General features: G+C 51.5%; 2 protein-coding genes across 3 annotated transcripts; one reads left to right on the top strand and one right to left on the bottom strand.

Moving 5' to 3' along the window:
- The first annotated feature begins 111 nt into the window (after nucleotides 1-111).
- Fdx2 (Adrenodoxin-like protein 2, mitochondrial Ferredoxin 2) lies at nucleotides 112-18,881 on the top strand. 2 transcript variants are annotated; one of them, XM_087348295.1, is made up of 3 exons: nucleotides 112-284; nucleotides 17,782-18,027; nucleotides 18,613-18,881. In XM_087348295.1, the coding sequence occupies exons 1-3, from the start codon at nucleotides 259-261 to the stop codon at nucleotides 18,701-18,703; spliced, it is 363 nt and encodes a 120-aa protein (XP_087204421.1). In that variant the 5' UTR covers nucleotides 112-258; the 3' UTR covers nucleotides 18,704-18,881. The 2 variants fall into 2 exon arrangements, with proteins under 2 accessions (XP_087204421.1, XP_021938330.1); XM_022082638.2 differs by lacking the exon at nucleotides 112-284 and adding an exon at nucleotides 17,020-17,380.
- On the bottom strand, nucleotides 3,152-15,607 carry LOC110838921 (single-minded homolog 1). Its single transcript, XM_022082585.2, has 8 exons — nucleotides 15,484-15,607; nucleotides 7,777-7,951; nucleotides 6,701-6,786; nucleotides 6,525-6,614; nucleotides 6,241-6,435; nucleotides 5,311-5,617; nucleotides 5,072-5,219; nucleotides 3,152-3,712 (listed from the first exon to the last, which is right to left on the bottom strand). The coding sequence occupies exons 2-8, from the start codon at nucleotides 7,949-7,951 to the stop codon at nucleotides 3,229-3,231; spliced, it is 1,485 nt and encodes a 494-aa protein (XP_021938277.2). The 5' UTR covers nucleotides 15,484-15,607; the 3' UTR covers nucleotides 3,152-3,228.
- Nucleotides 18,882-19,800: the final 919 nt, after the last annotated feature.

The following is a 19,800-nucleotide window of genomic DNA, read 5'->3' as shown; positions in this document are numbered from 1 at the left end:
AAGTTCATGTCTATGATGTTGGTGGTTCTCATACGATCTTGCCAATTCAAGCCGGTAAACATTGACATATTTGCGGAGTGAGGGGTGTTGGTGATACAAGTTGCTGGGGGATTCTGATTTGAAAAAAGTAAAGTTTGCTTCGTAGGGCCGCATGTTGGCTACGTTTCAAATGTGGATCGATTACCATGAAGTGATTGGCAGTTTATTTACAGCTGGGTCTTCCCACCACATCCTCATCCTCTCGGATAACTGATCTGCATGTGGCGGAAGAATACCACTGTCAGGTGAGCCCTGATTATCTTTCACAGTTGCTAGCGCTGTAATGTTTCCAGTACTGCTCCGAGAGCAGCAACTTTTCAGCGTGATGTTTTGCCTTTCGTTATTTTCCAAGCTCACTGCTGCGTTAAATAGGCAGCAGTTCTAGGAAGTTGAAAACAAAAGTTGCAGACGCAGTCATAAATCTAATATGCTCGACTCGTTCGTGCTGAATTAGCTACAGAAGCCTTATGCTAAATTTATCAATACACAGAAGCAAGTTTTAGCGCAGGGAAATGTATGTGCACGCACGATTCATACTTTTCATAATATTATGCAGCTGTAATTGTACTGATGAGCCTGGATAGCTGTCAGTATAGTGACTAGCTACGGGCTGGACGGCCGGGGATCGATCCTCGACGGGGGCAGAGGATTTCTCCTCTAGCCGCTGCGTCCAGACTGGCTCTGGGGTGCACCCATCCTCCTGTACAATGGGTATCAGGGTCTCTTCATGGGGACAACGCAGCCCGGGCGTGATGCTGGTCACTCATCTCCCTCTAGTGCCGTGGTTAAGAATGAGTACCACCCCAAGCGGGTAGCAGTATCGCTTTACTTTTTAATATTGTCAGCAAAGGCCTCTTATTATTCTATTAGATTAAAATAGCAGTAGACATTATCTTGGGCGTAGTAAAGTTAGGTTATTGTGTAAGTCAGACAATTATACATGTTCTTAGCTAAATGGTAGCTTTTTATAGGCGAATCTCAGATTTGTGGGTTCTGAAACACAACGTAACCGCGTGACAACGACGCAAAAGAACTTGGGGATAAAGAATAGAATAAAATAGAATTTATTTGCATTTCACGGATCCTTAATAGGCCCCAATGCTTGTTTCTAATACAAATGTACAGTCAACTACATTATCAAAGCACGTAACATGGCCGCTACTTCGTGATAATTTTTGGTTGTGGTAAATTCTTCTGCGGAGTAGAAGGAGTGAGACGGGAAATGGTGTTTTAGTGAAGGCTTAAACGTCGTGGGGGGGGGGGAAGATTATTGAATAGTTTCCCCCCCAACATATAAAAAAATTGCTTTTTTAATTAGTTTTAAAGCGATCAACGCGAGTGTTCGACTCGCCGTTGTGTTGCAAGCCCCAACTGGACCTTTCGGCGAGGGGAGGACACGCTGATTCCTTCGGAGCAGGGCGCGCTCGCTCTAGAGCGCAAAGTCTGATGCGGGCGATCGCTTTTAAAGGGCCTTCCGGTCGCAGGCCACAGGTTGCCGACCGTGTGTTTGTGTTCGGGCTCACGCTGAACGTGCCGCGGATTATCAACTGATGGGTCGTGACCACGTGACGTCCTGCTGAATCTTCCCATCGCCACGGACTGCTCGAATGACGTCGGTGCGTCACCGAATCGTGTCTACAGTTGGAGCAGATCGAGATTTACGACGTTCCTTGAAGAAAAAACAAAACTCGTGACTCGACGCGCATTTGCTTCCGATATTCCAGAGTAAATTCATTTTCGAACCCTTGGGTTCCGTTTAACGCGAGTAGAATTGGATCTGCGTGTGATTGAGACCAGCCCCCGGAACAAGTGTGCACAACAGAGCTTATTGAAAGCCCGGTCTTAGTGTAAAGAACGCCTGGCATCCGTCATAGCACCGTAAACGGGTGGGCTTAGGTCCTGGGGGCGGGGGGGGGGGCTCTTCAGTGGGGAGACCCGAAGGGAAATCGGAGAATCTTGAATAAATGTTGTCAACACGTGAGGTGGATCATCCGAAACAATATGGCTGAATGAGGAGTATTGATTAACGCCCGGAAATCGTTGCTCGCGCTCCGAAAGCGGCTTTTATAAACACGAAAAGACGGAACAGCTGTCTCTGCGTTTGGACGAAGAAAGATGGCCGGCGACGACGTAACGAGAGACAATGGAAGCCAGTGGCCTTGGGGCGCCGCGCAGTTCCGTCGTCAGCGAATTCTTTTCGTATCTCGGCCTTCGGACGGGTCCAAGGTTGGGCGCTCCGACCAAGTGAGTAAGCAGCTACTGCGCCCTCCCGCCGAGATGGCGCGCGTGCTCTCGAGAGCCGCCGTAATTGCTATCAAATCGTTGAACAAACATATCACAAATCTCGCGTGTGCCGTTTCCATGGTGACGGCGAGCGGAGTTTTTGTTTTAAGGAGCACTGAAAATACCCGCCCGCGACATTTCACGTGATCGTACAGTCAGTGACCACACCCCAACAATCCGCGCGACTTCGATGTTGGAGCCCCGGAAGTCCAGGGGTGTCAAATATTTACTTTTCACTCGCATGGCCACCTCGCTCCCAGTTACATTTATTCTAGACGAGCAGCATCGATCGCCCAATGCGATTAATCCTCGTTTCGAAAGCCGTGCTTCGCCCTCGAGAATCCCGTCGCGTCTTAGGGTTGAACGTGGCCGCGCAGTGCATCCGTGTCCACCCCTGCAGTACCGGCGCTCGCCGTCGAACAAATGACTGACATATGCGCTCCAATTATAACAATGCCCACAGCTCGTCATCACCCGTCACCTAACAATCCCGCGGTCCCCATTAAATCCGCCCCCCGCTGCGTCGCTCCATCACCGGGTGTTTCAAAACGTGCGTCACCGTCACGTGCCGCTGGTACTCGGCGTCTCCACCCCCGCCCACGCAGTCGACGGCCCCATCCGAGGACCACACGGCGTCACAACCCGCGAGACTGCAAACCGCGTCCTGTGAACGGACAGGGTCTGCGGAGAAACACTTTGCATTCATTTCTCGCGGGGCGTCTGTCTGCGGTTGTGGCGCCGCGAGAACTCGTCTTCAGCCCTGATCGTGGACGCGGCATGTCCTCCCTAAACGCTGGTGTCTGCGAGGAAAATGGCGCTTGAAACTCAGTTCAGAGGGAAAATACATTTATTTTACAGGAGTCTGTACATTTGAGTTCGTTTCTGTCCGCCTGGTCGCTCGGCTACTCACTCGTTCGCCAGCTGGTACTGCTGCGTGTCGACTATGACGCTCGTGTAGCCCGGCTGCTGGGGGAATCCTCCGCCGCCGCCGCCGCCGCCGAAGGTGCACGCGAGGCCTCCGAACTGGTCCGCCGCGGTCTGCTGGCCGCAGGGTGCGAACATGTGGTGCTCGGTGCTGCCCTCGGTGGAACTGCTGCAGGAACTGGACGAGGAACTGTAGGGCCTCGGGTCGGGGTACGCGGGGTAGAACAGGTCCGGGGGGTACGTGAACGAGGGTTCGTGCACGAACTGCGCGGGGTACAGCCCCCCGCTGGAGTCGCTGTAGTCGTCGGGGGGCGGCGGCGGCTGCGGGGTGGTGCGGTACTTGGGCTGCTGCACGCCGCCGCGTGTCGCGCCGCCCCTGGGCTTGGAGGCGGCCTCGGGCACCGCCACCTCGTCACGGCCCCCCACCTGCTCCGCCGCCAGCAGCAACTCCTTGGCCTCCGCGTCGCTGCAACAGACGGCCAGAGCTCACTTCCTCTGCGCGACGGGCCTCGAACCGCGGACCTCCCCGCGTCACAAAACCTTCTTTTGTTTCTGGCCAAAGTTCCGTTGCGCGTGCCATTTTATAACTTTGAAGGCGAAGCTCGCCTAAGTAATGCTTAAGATTTCAGTCCGTACCGCGAAGAAAACACAACGCCTCACCATTACAAAGATCAACTGGTTAACGCTGTTTAAGGAAATAATCGCTGTTTAATCTGATAATAAATTAACCCTTCGAAGCCAAAGTTCGTCTGATTAATATTTAATAATCCAGTCCGTACCGCGAAGAAAACACAACTCTTCACCATTGCGAAGATCAACTTCTTAACGCCGTTTAAGGAAATGATCGCTGTTTGCATTGAACACAAAAAACGAAGACTCGTTTACCGTTAAAGCTGATGGGACGCTTCGAGGGTTTCAATTCCCCGTAAAGGCCCAACCTATATTGAAACACGTGAATATTGATAGTTGAAGCCAGTAGCCGTATTCGACCTGAAATAATCGATTTATTGATATTCGATTCTGGCTACCACGGAAGTGCAAGTGGCATGTTCGTTAAATCATGTACGGAAATGTTAGGTTTCGGCCTAAAGCGATGTCGTAACTCGAGACGGCCTGCCGAAGAACGGCCATCTTGATTTCAGACTGCAGCGTGGCGAAGGCCCCACGACAAATGCGGATGTCACGCCTGAGCACTCGGGCCCTCCGGCAACTTCGTTCCAGTCGCATCCGTTGAAGTTGCCTGATGAAAAATGAGGGGCGAGTTCAATTATTTCGCCTTTCGTGAGCCCGGTAATCGCGGCCGAACACGATGGCGACGAGTGCGGACCACTTTGTGAGTGGACGTCACATTTTACGCTTTCTGGTTTAACACCGCCAACTGAACCCACTGCCCAGCGCGCATTAGCCCACCGAAATGCACTCCCATCTTTAATATTATCCTCTTGCATCCGTCCAGCTCTGCGCTGTCTTTGAATGACGCCACGTGACGCAGGTCAGAATCTGGGCGCTGACACGAGCCGTGGTTTTCCCCAGTCCCTGCAGGCAGATTCCTCACTAGAAAATCTCTTAACCTTTCTCATTCATTATTCAAATAAATGCCCAGCTTTGAATTCGGGCGTTATGTTCGCTCTAACCCCTTGTAGCCCACGGCGACTTTCGACCTCTCGAATTCAGACGGCCTTCGTAAAGTTCGCACTGTGAACAGCGATCAGCGTCAATCAGCTGAGCCATGCAACGGTGAGGTGTGGTGTTTTCTTCGCGGTACGGACTGAATATTTAAATATTACGTAGACGAGCGAAAGACGGCGAAAGTTCCTGCTCTCACCTCAAGACGTAGTTGACGCTGACGATGCAGTGAGGCCGCGACGACCGGCTGTTGTGGACGATCGTCGCGTAGCTCTGCATCCACACCCAGCCGCCATCTTTGGTCAGGAAGCGGAAGTACTTGGTCGTCACCTGACCCTTGAACAGCACTGCAAAAGCGGAGCAGCGTCGTTTAAATGAGGGTCGTGAGCCCGCGGGGCGCGACGTAAGAGACCGTTTGCTGTTGGAAGAGTTACTCACGCGTGTGGTGCGAGAACCTCATGTGGAGGATGTCGCAGCCGTGGATGTAGTGGTACAGCGTCTTCTCGATCAGGTCCTGGGGCTCGTAGCCCGTCAGCTGGGCCACCCGCGCGTCCAGGAAGATCAGCTTGAGGTCGAGGCTGGCCCGGAACATGAACATGTTGCAGTGCAGCTTTATTTCCGTGATGGCGCTGGGGGGCAGCGAGTGGCCGACGGCCACCAGACCCACGTTCTGCAGGCACGAGTCGAAGGGGGCGGTGTCCAGCGCGAATTGCTTCACCTTGAGGTAGCCCGAGCAGTGGATAACCTGCGGGAGGCGGGAGGATTGGAATCAGCTGGCTCGCGACTGTCCACTGTGATGGGCTGGGAGTGTAGCGCCCGTCGGACGAGTCAGAGCTCTGACAGCCACGATTGGACTCAGCCGGCGATGGTCTCATCCCTTGTAACCGCAACGGAGCATTCTGCTGTGACCCCGTTCGCCCCCCCACCCCCCGGGAAGGGAAGACCTTGGCGTAGATGGATGGTCCTTTGTTGACGAGCTGAGCGACTATTAGCTGGAGTGTCGGTTCACAGGCGACGAGGCTGCAACTGGCATTCCAGCGCGCCAGGAATTAATTGGGTGGCTTAAGAGGGTACGCGCCCCGCTATAAAAACATCACCTGGCGCATTAGCTGCTCGGGTTATGCGCGCTCAGGGCGCGGTGCGTGCCCGCACAAAGATCGACCGAGCGACGGCGCGCAGTGGCGGCTCGTGAGTGCGCTTTCCCACGGTCTGCTCTGCTAGAGCCAGCGGTCGCAAGTCAAGGCACTTCACTCGAACGCCGGGCGCGCTACACGTCCCGCCCATCACAAATTCCTTCTAAGTCTGGGTCTTGGGACATGGGAACACACTGCCTCCAGCGTCAGTGCTGAAGCGCGCGCGCGCACTGACCTTGTAGCCGCCCGTGGTGAGTCCGGCGTTGCGCTTCGCCAGAACGCACTTCATGCGTAAGAAAAAGGCGCGCTCCACCTCGAACTCCGGGTGCTGCGGGTGGTACAGCGGCTGGGGGCTGGTCAGCACTGACGTCATCTCGTCGTGGTCCGCCGGGTGGATGTACTCGTAGATGCTGTTGCCCGTCAGCTCCACCTGCAAGCAAGCAGACAGAGTCTGAGTTCGCGCGCTCTGCACGTGGACGCCGTCGTAGAAGCTCGAGATCACTGACGAGGCACTCCCACCTGGGACAGGCCGAGGTGCACCGACGCCGTCTCCGAGATGTACATGATCTTGCCGTCCGGCGCCACCACGAAGATGAAGCCGTCCAGCGTCTGCAACAGACAGACAGACAGTGCGGTAAATGCCTTGCCCCGTCTGTCGGGGAGCTTGTTCCAAGATACGACAAGCGGTACGATACCTGCAGGAGATGCGAACCCAGCTCCTTGATGCACGACTCCCGCGTGTTGGCGGGGGGCGGATCTGCCCCCCAGGCGTCGCCCAGACCTGCGGACAAACACGCGCGCAAATAAGTCATCGTCAAGGCAAGACGACGGCGACCTCTCTCTTGAGGCCCCGTCGGTAATGGCGGTCGGAGCTGGAACCAGGAGCAGAGACAATGGTCTGGTCTAGTTGCTAGGCGGGACTGAGGAAAACCACGGAAAGCACTGGCGGCGGCGGCGGCTGAGGCCGGCCGGGGGGGGGGGTTCGTGGCCCGCAGTCAACGACACAGGCACGAGCCGCCTCTGCGGTCCGCCGTCTCTCGAGCCCTGCGACCCGACGGCGTGTCTTATCGCCCGCCCGCACCGGCAGAATCGCGTAGCCAAATTAGCTTTGTTTTCGTTTCCGCGACTTCCGGTTCCCAGAGACGGCGGTTGCAATCGGCCGATCTCTGCCGCCGAGGGGACAAAGGCGCGGCCTGATGCGGAGCAGATAAGGATTTGGAAGGAAGCGGCGCTCCCTAGAAAATCAATGAGCATCGACTGTCACAATGCAAAGAAGTGGGAAATGTTTTGAGGTCGCTGTAAACATCTGAGGACTCTCTCGCGCACGGCGAGAGAGAGAGAGAGACACTTGCGGGCACAGAGGGAAAGCTGTATTCGAGTGGGCCACGACCGCTTCCTTCCAACCCCCCCCCCCCCCGGCCACATACTGAATAACAACGGTCGTGTCCAGAAATCGGAGAAATCTCCAGGAACCCTCAAGTCTCATTGCCATGGCAACGCAGCGCGTGAACAGGTGCGAGGAGTCGGGAGACCCTCGGCGACGACGAAGCGTCTCTCTGGTCACTCGTGTTTGCAGCAAACACTTGTGCTAATGCAGGACGCGTGTCCTGACGCCAAAACAAACATCGCCGGTGGGAAGGGGGCATGTGCCCCCCCCCGCCCCACCCAGCGTTGCCCGGGGACCCGAGGCATTGCAGGTGTCGGACCGCGACCTTAAAATGGAGGCGGAACGTCCTCCGACCGCCGTAGTCGCGGAAGACGAGGGACTCACCGTCAGGGAAGACGTGCCTCATCTTGAGGTAGCTCGTCGTGAGGCGGATGATGCTCGCCTTGTCCAGCTGACTGGTGATGGCGCTCGGCAGGGGCAGCAGCTTCGCGAGCTCCAGGAACTCGGCGTTCTCCTTCTCCCGTCGACTGCGGGCCGCGTTCTTGCTCTTCTCCTTCATCTGAAACGATCACAGACCTGCGAGGTACCTGACGGACGCCATTTTGTTTTTGCTGTTACGTGTGAAAAGTGCGCACGGAAGCCGTTAAGAAGTAAAGTTTCTGGAGTGACTGGAGAAAACCACGAAACCCTCTTTTCAAAATAGCCCGTTTCCGGGTCGAGATCTGAACACGGGACCTCCCGAATTTGGAGTAGAACCGCGTCCTCGCCGTCGTAGAACAAACCCCTTTGCCCAGACGGGGGTGATTGGCGCTCGGAAGAGTTCCGAGGGCTTTCAGACTAGCGGAGCTTCGAATGCGGGGGTTGTAATAGAAAGTTAAAAATGTTGTACAGTAAAAGTTGGACACTTGGGGTTCCACGAAAATGCGTCCAACTTACGGAGGTGTCCAAGATAGAGGGATTGTGGTCTAATGACAATATAATATACTTATATACACTGACTACTGTAGGCTTACTTGAATTAAGAATTAATGACAATAGTATTAATAATAATCTTTTGAAGCCCACTCCCATGCATTGCACATTACACCCCAGCCTCAATAACATTTTCTAAAGTTAATTCCACCAACACAGTACTGATGGAGTTAAAAATATGTCTTCTGCAATACTATAGTACAATTAAGGGTTCAGCAAAAGAATAGTTTAACACTAGCAATGCATTCCAATGATGGGTTCAATGTCCATAAGATAATCCTCCAGAGAGGAGGCATTCATCAGTCAGAAATTCAAAATAACAAAATATGTAACTGAAAAAGTTTCCCTGAAAAGCATCGAAGTTAAATGCATGAACCTGTCCAACTTACAACAAAAGGGATGTTCAAGTTCCAGGATAAAGGCATGTCCAAGATATAGGGTATTCATGTAAGACTTGAGGTTCTCACAGCGGTGAGTATGAAGATTTCCGTCATCGCCCTGATGACGGAGGCAGTATGACCTCTGAAACGTCGGTTAACATCGACCAGACTACACGGCGCAAGAACCCAGAAGACAGAAATCTTCATAGGATATTCGCTGTTTCCAATTAAAAGAGTCCAACTTGAAGGGTTTTACTGTATCTGATAGTTGGAACCAGAAAGTAGCAGATATCCCCCCCCGGTCACCCCCCCCCCCCCAAGAAAACGCGACTTTTAAAAATGTGAAAATGCAATTTTCCGAAACCGATCAAAAATGCGACAAGCGAAGTCTTTCTTTTTGCCTATGAATAGGCGTAGGTCTCTGCCCCCCGGCAAGACACAGGGGGCCTCTTTTCGCTGGGGCGAAGTGCCCTTTCTGACGATGAGAGGCGATTGGCCGGACGTGCGGAAATTTGTCGATCGGCTGCGACAAAGGACGAGGGACGTTCCCTCTCGGCTACCGTGAGAACGGACCGTCCGTCGGTCGCCATAAACGGTTTATTGCGGTTTGATGGTCTTTGTGTTGCGGTCTCGGCGCGCCTACAGGTGTCGAGGAAGGGTCGTCCGTTGTTAAGGGACACTTGTTGCTGCGTGTAGCCGTGCGTTCTGCATGCCCGTCCCAACCACCTGCGCCTCGCTTCAGCATCGAGAGAGCCATAGACCCCCTGGAGTGCGGGTCAGTCCAGATAAAGACACTAATAGGATTACGACGAAGACAAGCGTTTGCCTCAAACAGCAGGACGGACAAAGCCGCTCCAGCACCTGCAGAGTTGGTCGTGATTTTCCTCCGTTCGCCCAGGTTGCCGCGCTACTCCGTATGATGCAGCGTAGTTTAATAACTAACCGAGTAAGTGCCAGCCGTCTTTTTTAAGGCGCCCGTGAACTCCGGCGCTCGTCGTCACGTAATTTCTGTCCGGGGTCCGGTCACTTCGACGCCGTTCGCTGATCTCGAGACCGAAAGCGTCGAACAGCCTGATGAGTCGGGTGACGACGGAACCCGCAGTTCCTTCGGAGCCGCTCTCGTCCTCCACTGTTATCGCGAATGGAAATGACCTCGCCGTCGGCGATAACGAGGCGCGTTGCGATTCGCCCTCACGCGCGGAGATAATTTTCACTGCGTCTGACAAATAAGAATTGTCCTCTGGCCTCGGGGGGGCTCTTTCTGAGGTCCCGGCTTCGTGGGTTGTCGTGGTCTTTCTCAGACGAACAACGCCGAGCGAGGTAGCTCCTTGAAGTGGACGCCGCTGCACGGTCTGGGCGCAGTTTCCTTAATGGAGCGCGCAGCTGTGGCTACTGCAACCCGATCGCCTGCTTTCTTTATGGCCTGTGCAGGCGGCGGGGGCGGGGGCGTGGGGGGGGGTCTTTTGTTTCTACGAGCAATGGCCTCGCATTCCTCTCGAAAAACGAAGAACCTGTCGTCTGCGAATTCTACGCGGTCCGACGACTTTGGGATTTTCGCTTCGCCGTTTGCCTCAGTCGCTCAAGACGGCGTCGTCAGGTTCCGAATTAGCAGTGACAGACAGCTGACGGGGGGTGGTGCTCCTAGCCGTGAAATGACTGCGACCTGCGTTGGAGGAAATAGGGCACGAGGGTGCGGATTGGATTCATCTGGCAGAGGACAGGATTTTGTCAACGCGATGACGAGCCTTCGGATTCCGAAAGGATGGGGGAGATTCTGGGCAGCTGAGCGACTGTCACCGTCTCCTATTGAACGCGGGTAGTTCGGTCCATCGCCAGAGACGTTCCGCTGACCGCGTCCGCCACTGGCGGTCGATAAATTGAACTAATACCGAGGCGTGAAGTGCGGAACCACTAATGGGGCGTAGCACCCCGACCCGCTGCTCCAGCTACCCTCGGGAAGTGGGGGGCGGAGTGAACCCGACTGGCTTTCTCATCAAGCGAGAACCTCGCCTGTCCTTGCGGATACAGTCCACAGCGAGAATCATAACACGCTTTAATATTATCCCATGTGCGCTTTCAATTTTTCGTCCGTGTTTCCCCCTGAAGATGTCACCCCCTCCCCCATCTGATCGTTGCTTTCTGCCAGTCGAAATGTCCCCGTGCGTAGGCGCAGAGCCGCTTGTCTTGGCCACCCCTGTCGTCGGCTGACTTGGGGCCGCAGCTGTTTCTGTGCCCCGCGATCGTCGCCCACGCATTCCTCGCCTAATTCCCGGTCGTCCGGGACTTCGCGCGACTTGCACAGTCGGCAATCCTTCGGCACACTCGCGGCCTAATTTTAGGTTCGTTCGTTTGTTCGTTTGTTTCTTGATTAACGCGACGGGATTAAAACATGGCGCCCACGCGAAACGCTGAAGTCAGATCTGCAAAGTGCAAGGTGGTCAGTGGCCGGCGGGTCTCTGCCAGCCTCACCGTGTGGGTTGAAATGAAGTTCTCGCTCAGTCGCGCTGAGCGGGTGAGATCGTGGCTCCGGGGAACAAAGGGGCTTTGTTCCTTCTTGCGCGACCATCGATTCACGAGGCACCAGTGGGAGAGGAACTGCTTTGCTAAGCATAAGTTGGCGCAGTTATTAGAGGAATTTCCAGCCGTCGGCTACAGGAGGGACGAGAAGCTGCGAGACGCATTTGTTTCCGATACGAAAGAAAAATTTCTGGCTCGACTCATAAACGCCTTTTCGCTCGTCTCGCTTAACGCCAAGTGATCCGGCACGAAGGGAAAAGCTGACGGTTGCTCAGCTTCTCGGCTTAGCGCCATTTGAATCCATTCCACGCCATCTCTGAGATACGTCCCATCTATGTCTTGGTTTTCCAATCGGGCCTCTCCTTCATACTTTCCGGCTAGAATTTTGTAGGCCTTTTTCCTCCGACAGTCTTGTCGGTGGCCGCGGTTTCCCTTAAGGACAGTAGTTGCGTTCGTAAGCTCGTCGTGGAGTTGAAAGCTTCCAACAGCTGCAGCCACGAGACCCTCGCCCAGGGGTGCTCGTAAGTCTGGGGCTGAGAGGCGGAGGGGCCTCTGAAACGTCGACTACGTGCCGGGTCACCCCGCGCAGAGAGGCAGCCTGCCACGCCTTCCATACGCCGCAACGGCACCCTGAGTTCGCTCCTCGCAGCGCGGAGAGCCGCGACTTCTGAGGCACCCTGTGGCGGGTCGCGCGGGGTCGCCACGCCCGTCAGCTCGACCGGCCTGCGCGTTGTGAATGAAATTCTGCACGCATCCAGGCAACACAGAAAGAAACATTTCCACGCCGACAACACCTGCACTCAGGAACACGTGCAATCTGCATACGAGGACGGACTGGGCTCTGGGCTCTGGGCTCCTTTCGTGCCATTGGCCTCGGCGCTGCCCCCAACTGCAGGCAGTGCGTGCTGTCGGTGCCGCCAATCTCATGCTCTCCACCCCCCAGCGTGAGAGATCAGGTTCCTCGCCCCTGCGTCTCCGTGTTTCGCTGCCCGCATGCCGGGGGCACAATGGGGCCCACATCGGCAGCGACTCCTGCCTCCGCTCGTCTCTGTCTGGACCCTTCGCGTTTCCCTACCAACGTTCTGCACGCACTTCTCACGTCTTCCGCCAATCTCGCAACGACGCGCGATGACGATTTCTGTGGCGTTTGCAATTGCGGGCGGCGTCGACCAACGAAACGGATTTTTATTAAACTCGGCATAGACGTTCGGTTTCAGATCGCGCGGCCACTTCGTACGCCCTAAGATGAATAATTTTCTTTTAAATATGAGGGAGCGAAGATTTCGTTTGTATTGGCTTCTAAAATGCGTCATCCTGAAGAAGACAAAGAGGAGATCGAAGCGCCCTCGATTTAAACAAAGAAACGTGCACAAGTGAGGACGGAGCCGAGCGGAGGGAACGCCGTCCTCCGTCCTCCGGCTGCTGTGCTATTAATATTATCTGTTGTTTTGTACTGAACTGAAACTTGGGCTCTGACGTTAAGACTCGAGGGCGCTATTTTTGGGTCTCGGGGGGGGGGGGGGGGCGAAGTGGCATTACGAGGAACTCTGTGAATGGGGATGAGAGATTAGTACAAAATTCTGAGTGGAGAAAACCAACAGGGATGCCACCACTCGGAAGAACAAATGTTAGATGGACGGCCGACGTCGTCTTTCGAGCGCTGACATCCGAAAGGCGTTCTTCACCGAGGGATAATATTCAAGGTTCGTCGTTAGTGCAGGCCGAGGTCGCTCTTGCGACACGGACGGGCCCACGAGATATTTTCGCTCTGGTCGGAGAGAGCGAGAGAGAGAGAGAGAGAGAGAGAGAGAAGCTAAAATGGCGTTCGGTGCAAGGACAATCGAGCCTCAGCGGGTGAAGCTGCTGGTTGCAGTCGGACGGAGCACGCGCCGGTTCAAACTTCATAATACATCAATTGAATAAAAATTTCCTTCGATATTATCCATCGTCTAGTAAAATATAAAATATAAAACGTAAAACGACGTTTCGGAGATGGGGCTCTATCTCCGTCTTCAGGTTCCTAGATAGAGCTAATGCCTATCTCCGGACGATAGAGTCCCATCTCCGAAACGTCGTTTTACATTTTATATTTTATATTTTACTAGACGATGGATAATATCCAAGAAAAGTTTTATTCAACTGACTCTTCACCATCGTCGAGAACTTTTAGATTTGATTTACAATACATTTCGAACATTCCCGGTTTTCTCGAGACGCTCTCTAAATCCGGAAATGAGTCCCGCCGACTTCGTTTTTCGTGTTTGTCCCTCGCAGAAACAGTTCGTGACTCCGTTCGCTGAACGCCGGAATAAACTCGGGGCGTCCAGAGAGACGGTTCCCGGGGTCTGAAATCTCGGCCCGTGGATTCGAGTTCCTTGCCGAAGGATTTGAGCAGCTGGGAGCTAGTCCACCCGCCCCTCAGGCCTTCCGAAGAACGCGGGTCTTCGTCACACGCGGCCTCAGAGTGTGCTAATGTCGTCTCTGCGGTTTTGATTTGATTAGATTATGGTTCGGACCCTCAAATCGGATTACGACGGGGCGGGGGAGGGGGGGGGCAGATTTACGGTAATGGCACAAATCCGCCAATTTCGTAATTGAAGGCGCTTTCAACTGTTTTGCTGCTGGTGCGAGCTTCGACGCGCGAACACATGTAATCGTGCGCAGGAACTGATTCAGCTGACATGACATCGGTCACACGTTCGGCTGAGTGCACGTGCACTCACGGAGCCTTCGAAGGGCCTGGGGCGTCTCGGGTTCAGATCCAGACGTGGCTCGTTCTTCGTTCCTTTCCTCGGTTACTCCGGGCAAATGCCGGACCCTCCGGGACTCGCGTTGTGAGCGCAGCGCCGCATTTTCAGTAAAAGTCTGATAACTCTTTCTAAGAATTGTTTTCTCTCCTGTCGCTTTGTCTATGTTAAGAGGAAAGCCCCTTCAATGGAAGTTTCAAAGGAAAAATTTCTAGCTACGACTAGAGACCTGCTTTTTTGAGTTTACTTTAAGAATTCTGATAGCGCGGCGGCCCGCTCACACGCGAGTTTTTGTGTTCCAAAGTGAATTGTTTTTAAGTTTGGGTTAATTTCGTCTCTATTGGTCACGTTTACTAATAATGACTTCTAAAAGAAGATCTTCTGATCCAAATGTTTTTTTTTGAAGTGGTTATTAGAACGAGTGAGTGCAGGAGAAATTATTGATTGTGAATTCGATGATAGTCAGAATTCTGATGAGGAACCACGAGAGGAGAATCAGAGAACTCGGCTGAACGTTTAGATGAAGATTCCAACGCAGGGATAAGTGATCTTTATCTTGGCAAAGATGAAATGACTGAATTTCGAAAATTTCCCCTTCGAAGAAGTGAAAAGCCGCCAATGAAAAACTTTATCGTAAAAAACTGAAAAACCGAGATCGAGTGCTGGCAGATTTTTTTCCAGATAATTTACTGGGCGATATCACAAAATTCACAAATAAAAACTGGATAAAATTAGAGAGAATTATTCCAGGCAAAGCGACTGCTTAAGAAACTTCAATCGATGAAATCGAAGCTTCAATTGGACTTTTGTGCGATGTTTTAACATTTTATTAGTCCCTTAATCGTAACGCCTTAAATAAATTAAAAGTCAGTAATAGTCTGATTAAGTATTTGCTCAAATGAGCGCGAGCGCTGGAGGGCTAAATTAAGCCACGACCACTTCCTTCCGCGTCCTTTGCAGTTTCTGTTACGTGGGGATGTAAGAAACAGAGCTTTGTTCGGAGGCCGAGGAGGATAATATTAAAATGGAGACGATGGGTGTCAGGCGAAGCGCGGCCCGCGGATCGTCTGATTTGTGGGATTTCTCTCACTCCGAACCCGGGCGATTCGCTTATTTAACGACGCTCTGAAGCACCTGAGTTTGTCGCCGCGAAAACCAAGTCGGTGGGATCTGTTTCTGGAGTCCGTGCCGGTAGCCATGACGACGGAGGTGACACGCCTCACCCTCGCAGCCTTTTTAATATTATCCTTTTTTGGAACCCGAGGCCTCGCTGCCGCGTTCAGACGTCTCCTGTCCTGAGCCAGATTAATCCAACTTGTCAACGGTTTCCGACCAAATTTTGTACTCACTCCTGCCCTGGGCCTAAGACAAATTCTTTTTTAAACATTTTAAGCCCTGTGGTAAGTATAGGAACCACTTTGTGTAATCACACGATTCTCAGAGCAAATTTTCCGTGTTCTCGAAGCTTCACTCACCTCGCTCACCGGAATTCTGCAACTGCTCACACACGCACGCACGCACGCACTCCGCGAGGTTTGTCTCGCCAACGCCAACTGCGGGCAGGTCCTCCTCGCTCTGAGCTGGTCGTCCGGGGACCTCCCCCCCGCCGCCATTGGCTCGCACTCCAGGGGCGGAGCCACCGTCTCCAATCCCCAACATGGCCGCCCGCCGACCAATCAGGACGCGACGCCCGCCCCCGCCGCCTAATTGATCGCGTCCCTTGCCTCCGGAAGGTGAATGGGGGGCCTGGAGGTGCGTCGTCCCGAGGCGAGACAGACAAAGGAGCGCGCCGTGGCCTATTGCAAGTCCTCTGTGACCCCGAGCCATTCGAAAATTAGTCTCGACGACACACGCTCTATTTTATGAGTTTGTTTTAATATTATCTTTCCGTCGATGCTTACGTCTACCAAGAGGCGTCTTCCCCTCGGGTGAAAATGCGATTCTTTAATATTATCCTTCTACGAGGGGTGACGGCCACCCTCCTCACTCTCCAGCGCTTTTATTGATACGGCGCTGAACCGGAGAGGACAATATTAAAGTGGGCGAGGTTTCACGCACGCCGGAGAATCTGTTGCTCAGCTGAGCGACTGTCAGCTTGTGCAGAGAGACTGCCGAGGCCAGCACAGACGCTGTGTCAGGTGTTAGAGTAGGTCATGGAAACAGCTGACGATCGCATTCCGTCCGGCAAAACATCTCACGGTCAGTCTGATGTTGACGTGATCGGCAGGGCGAGGTCGCGGGCCGCTGAGCTAAGCTCATTCTCTGTCCTAAGGTCAATTGCCCTTCAGCATTTCCAGCTCCCGTCTCGAAACCGATGCCTCCTGATAGAAGTTGGCAACCGTTTCGCAGGTCCTTAGTGCCTCTATCATCAGGGTGCGACAGGGCCTTTGTCCTTACCGCCCCAAAAAAGAAACACCTTCGCTGTTCTGTACAGAACAGCAGGCAAATTCATTCCTAAAACTGATAGAAATGTACGATTATTAAGTGAGATTTGAGGTTCTCATGGCCGTCCTCAGGGACGTTGAAGGCCGAGATCACGTGGTGTCATCTTCATGCTTATTAAGGATGAACAAAATGTGTTTCGTGACTGTCCACTGTTCGAACATCTGCTGTTTATTAATCCTACTGTAGAGTGCGTCGTCGAATTGTCCTGTACAATAATTCATCAATTAGTTGGAGATTTCTGTCTGTCTTCCGGGTTCTCGCGCCGTGAGGTCTGGTCGATGTCCACCAACGTTTCAAAGGTCATGCTGCCTCCGTCATCAGGGCGGTAACGGAACGGAAACGTTGGTGGACATCGACCAGACCTCACGGCGCGAGAACCCGGAAGACAGACAGAAATCTTCAGACTCACCGCCATGAAAGTACATTTCGATATAGTTCTCGTATCTGCCACAGCAGCACAGACCCAATATTTAACTGCAATCTGACGGTGGCACGCGAAACTTCGCGGCAACTTTCAGAAAGAACATTTCAATGGCTTTGTTATGGAACTTGCGTTTGTCATCCGTGACCGTTAGTAACCACTCTTTGACTTCTTCGCAAGTCGAAGGCTCATTACTAGTATAGTGAGTCCGGAGGGTGTGTAATAATGATTTGACAAAATATTGTTCGGTGATAACGAATTTTTACTGATAAAAATAATACGCGTAATGATTTAGAGCGAACTGAGACATTTTGTTTTGTGTTACTTTAGACAGCTTCTTGAAAGTTCGAACAAGTTATTAAGATGGCGAAAGTTTTAGCATTTTCCAGGATTCTGCGAAGTTTACATAATACGAAGTATATATCCAGGTCTTTGATAAAGTGTCAGCATACATCAGCACCTTTGCAATGCTCATCCAAAACACAGCCATTACCCAAGAAGGAAATGTAAGTGTGTTCGCCAGTAAAATAAAGTAATAATTTTTGCTGAGGTACGGACTAAATCAGTCACGGTGAGTGACATTAACAAATCTTCTGGGGCTGTAAGCCCTGTGTTAAGAATCACCGATTTTGCAGGGGTCATCTCTGTTCTCAGCATCAGGGCTGTGATGACATCACACTATTAACTGAACCTCTGCACTAGATAGGGGTGAGTGGTCCCCATCATGCCCTGGCTGGGTGGACCCCAGAGCTGGCCTGGATGTAGGGGCTAGACCAAAAATCCTCTGCCCCTGTCAGGGATCAAACGTTGTCGTACAGTCCGTAGTCAGTTACAATATTGACTGAGCTACTCTTCCTCATGTACAGTATTGTAGTGTACTTATTTATGATTATGCTCCTAATTTCAGAGTGGAAGTTACGTTTGTTAAGGCAAATGGTGAGCGAATCAAAGTGAAGGGCAAGGAGGGTGACAGCCTCTTGGACATTGTAGTGAACAACAGTGTTGATCTGGATGGCTATGGCGCGTGTGAGGGCACTCTGACGTGCTCAACGTGCCATCTTATCTTCAAGAAGGAGGATTTCGACCGCCTGCCGGACAAAGCCACAGATGAGGAGCTGGACATGCTGGATCTGGCATATGACCTCGCAGATACGTACGTACCTTCGTGGTGAAATTGGTTTGGTTACAGACCTCTGGTGCAATGTAGGACAGTATGTATTTGAGCCCAAGCAACATCTAGACACTTTTCAGAATTCAAGTTGTACTTGCTAGACACAAGTGTGAACTTAAGTATCGCCTTTGTTCTGTGCATGTTAAGAGCCCTTCAGGTATTACAGAGTAGAAATTATTTTTGTTTATTTCGCTCTTCGTTAGAGCCACATATATTCAAATGGAACAAATAAATGATTGGAACGTTCCCTCATTAGATAGATTTACTGTGTGGTTGCCAAGTCTTTGTAGGTGCTGTTCAATTTTATGTGTCATACTTTTTTTCTTTTAATATTACACATTAATATCATATTTGTCATGAATGGCAAATAGGTGCACGGTGGACATTAAGTTTTAGTTCCTATCAGAGTTTTTTATTTTATTTTCAAATAAATTTACATTGGTTTGGTGATCAAGGAATCATAACTGACATCAACAGCCATGCTAATTTGTGTTAACGTTCTGCTTCAAAGCTGTCACGTGGCAGCAGTTGGTGCTGCTTGAAATGTAACCTGTCTCTTTGCTTCAGGTCAAGATTGGGTTGCCAGATCATCATGAGGAAGGACCTCAGCGGGCTGGAGGTGCGGGTCCCAGCAACTGTCAACGACGCTCGCAGTTAGTAGTTGAAATGCCATGTGGCCAGTTTAGTGAGCCTCATGGCCGCATTACCATGTCGGTTGAAAGAGTTGTGAGGACAGTCATTAATGAAAGCTGTAAATTTTTTTATGGTGTTTTAGGGGTTGGGCTGGTAATTGTATGTACAAATATATCTGTTATTAAAGTTTATCTTGCCACTGACTTGTTAATTACACCTGCACCTGAACTTCCATTGTGTGTTGCAGGCAGTAGTGACTTGACATATTTGAGTCTGTGATGGTACCTCAGGAATGTACCAGTAACTTTGGCTTCATGATGTGTCACCAGTTTCTGTGGACACAATTTTTGTAATTTTATTCTATGTTTATTTTCAGAGAATAACAACGTAAGTTCATGGAGCAGAATTATGCTTGAGAAGCTGATAGTGATTCAGCCAGTCAACAAATTCATAATCTTTCATTAAACCCAAAGATTCACTATTGTATTCACAAGAACCCATCACCATTGAATCCATAGACTGTTGCATCACTGGTTACATGCAACCCACATGGCTGTGGTTTTCCAGATAACCTAAGTCCAGCCAGCATTTCTACAGTACAGGGGTGTAAATCCACAAAACCAGTATGATGAATGTTAAGATTATTTTTAATAGTATCCTACCATCTATACCTAGGTCATCCGCGTGGTCTCTTCAGACTTCCCATTCAAGGTTTGTATAGATTTCTCATCTCCCATACAAGTTACATACCCTCATCATCTCATCCTTTATATCATGTTCTTAGATTATGGAGCTCGTTATGCAGTTTTCTTTAATCTTACTTCATCCATTTGGCAACTAATATACTTCTCAGCACCCAGTTGTCGGACAATTATTCCCTTAATGTGGCAAACAAAGTTTTACTCCTGTAATAATAGGTTAGTTTTTATGTTGTCCTTTTGTTTTTACATAGCCAATGAAAAGTGAATATTTTCACAACTGCATGGTATTGAGGATTTCCCAAATTTATTCTGCTAACTGTTTTGTGAATGCAGTTCTGATTTGTTGTATTTTTTCTGACAGATCAATAGTATTATGATAGACAAGATGATGTATAACATTTATTTGTATTCCATGTTATCA

The sequence above is a fragment of the Zootermopsis nevadensis genome, unplaced genomic scaffold (genome assembly GCF_977971745.1).
Source record: "Zootermopsis nevadensis isolate Lab colony 2312 unplaced genomic scaffold, Znev_1.0 Znev_ptg000012l, whole genome shotgun sequence".
Classification (NCBI taxonomy): domain Eukaryota; kingdom Metazoa; phylum Arthropoda; class Insecta; order Blattodea; family Termopsidae; genus Zootermopsis; species Zootermopsis nevadensis.
The sequence above is the reverse complement of the archived record's forward strand: the minus strand, read 5'-3'. Positions and strand labels throughout refer to the sequence as shown.

What these genes read in the sequence shown, in the direction of transcription:
- LOC110838921 (XM_022082585.2), bottom strand. Translation starts at nt 7,951, where the DNA reads ATGAAGGAGAAGAGCAAGAACGCGGCCCGCAGTCGACGGGAGAAGGAG. An exon ending in TGCACCTCGGCCTGTCCCAG is followed by an intron (nt 6,436 to 6,524) that starts GTGGGAGTGCCT and finishes GCTTGCTTGCAG; the next exon opens with GTGGAGCTGACGGGCAACAG. An exon ending in GAGGTTCTCGCACCACACGC is followed by an intron (nt 5,220 to 5,310) that starts GTGAGTAACTCT and finishes CCGCTTTTGCAG; the next exon opens with TGCTGTTCAAGGGTCAGGTG.
- Fdx2 (XM_022082638.2), top strand. Translation starts at nt 17,238, where the DNA reads ATGGCGAAAGTTTTAGCATTTTCCAGGATTCTGCGAAGTTTACATAAT. An exon ending in CCATTACCCAAGAAGGAAAT is followed by an intron (nt 17,381 to 17,781) that starts GTAAGTGTGTTC and finishes TCCTAATTTCAG; the next exon opens with AGTGGAAGTTACGTTTGTTA. An exon ending in GCATATGACCTCGCAGATAC is followed by an intron (nt 18,028 to 18,612) that starts GTACGTACCTTC and finishes TCTTTGCTTCAG; the next exon opens with GTCAAGATTGGGTTGCCAGA.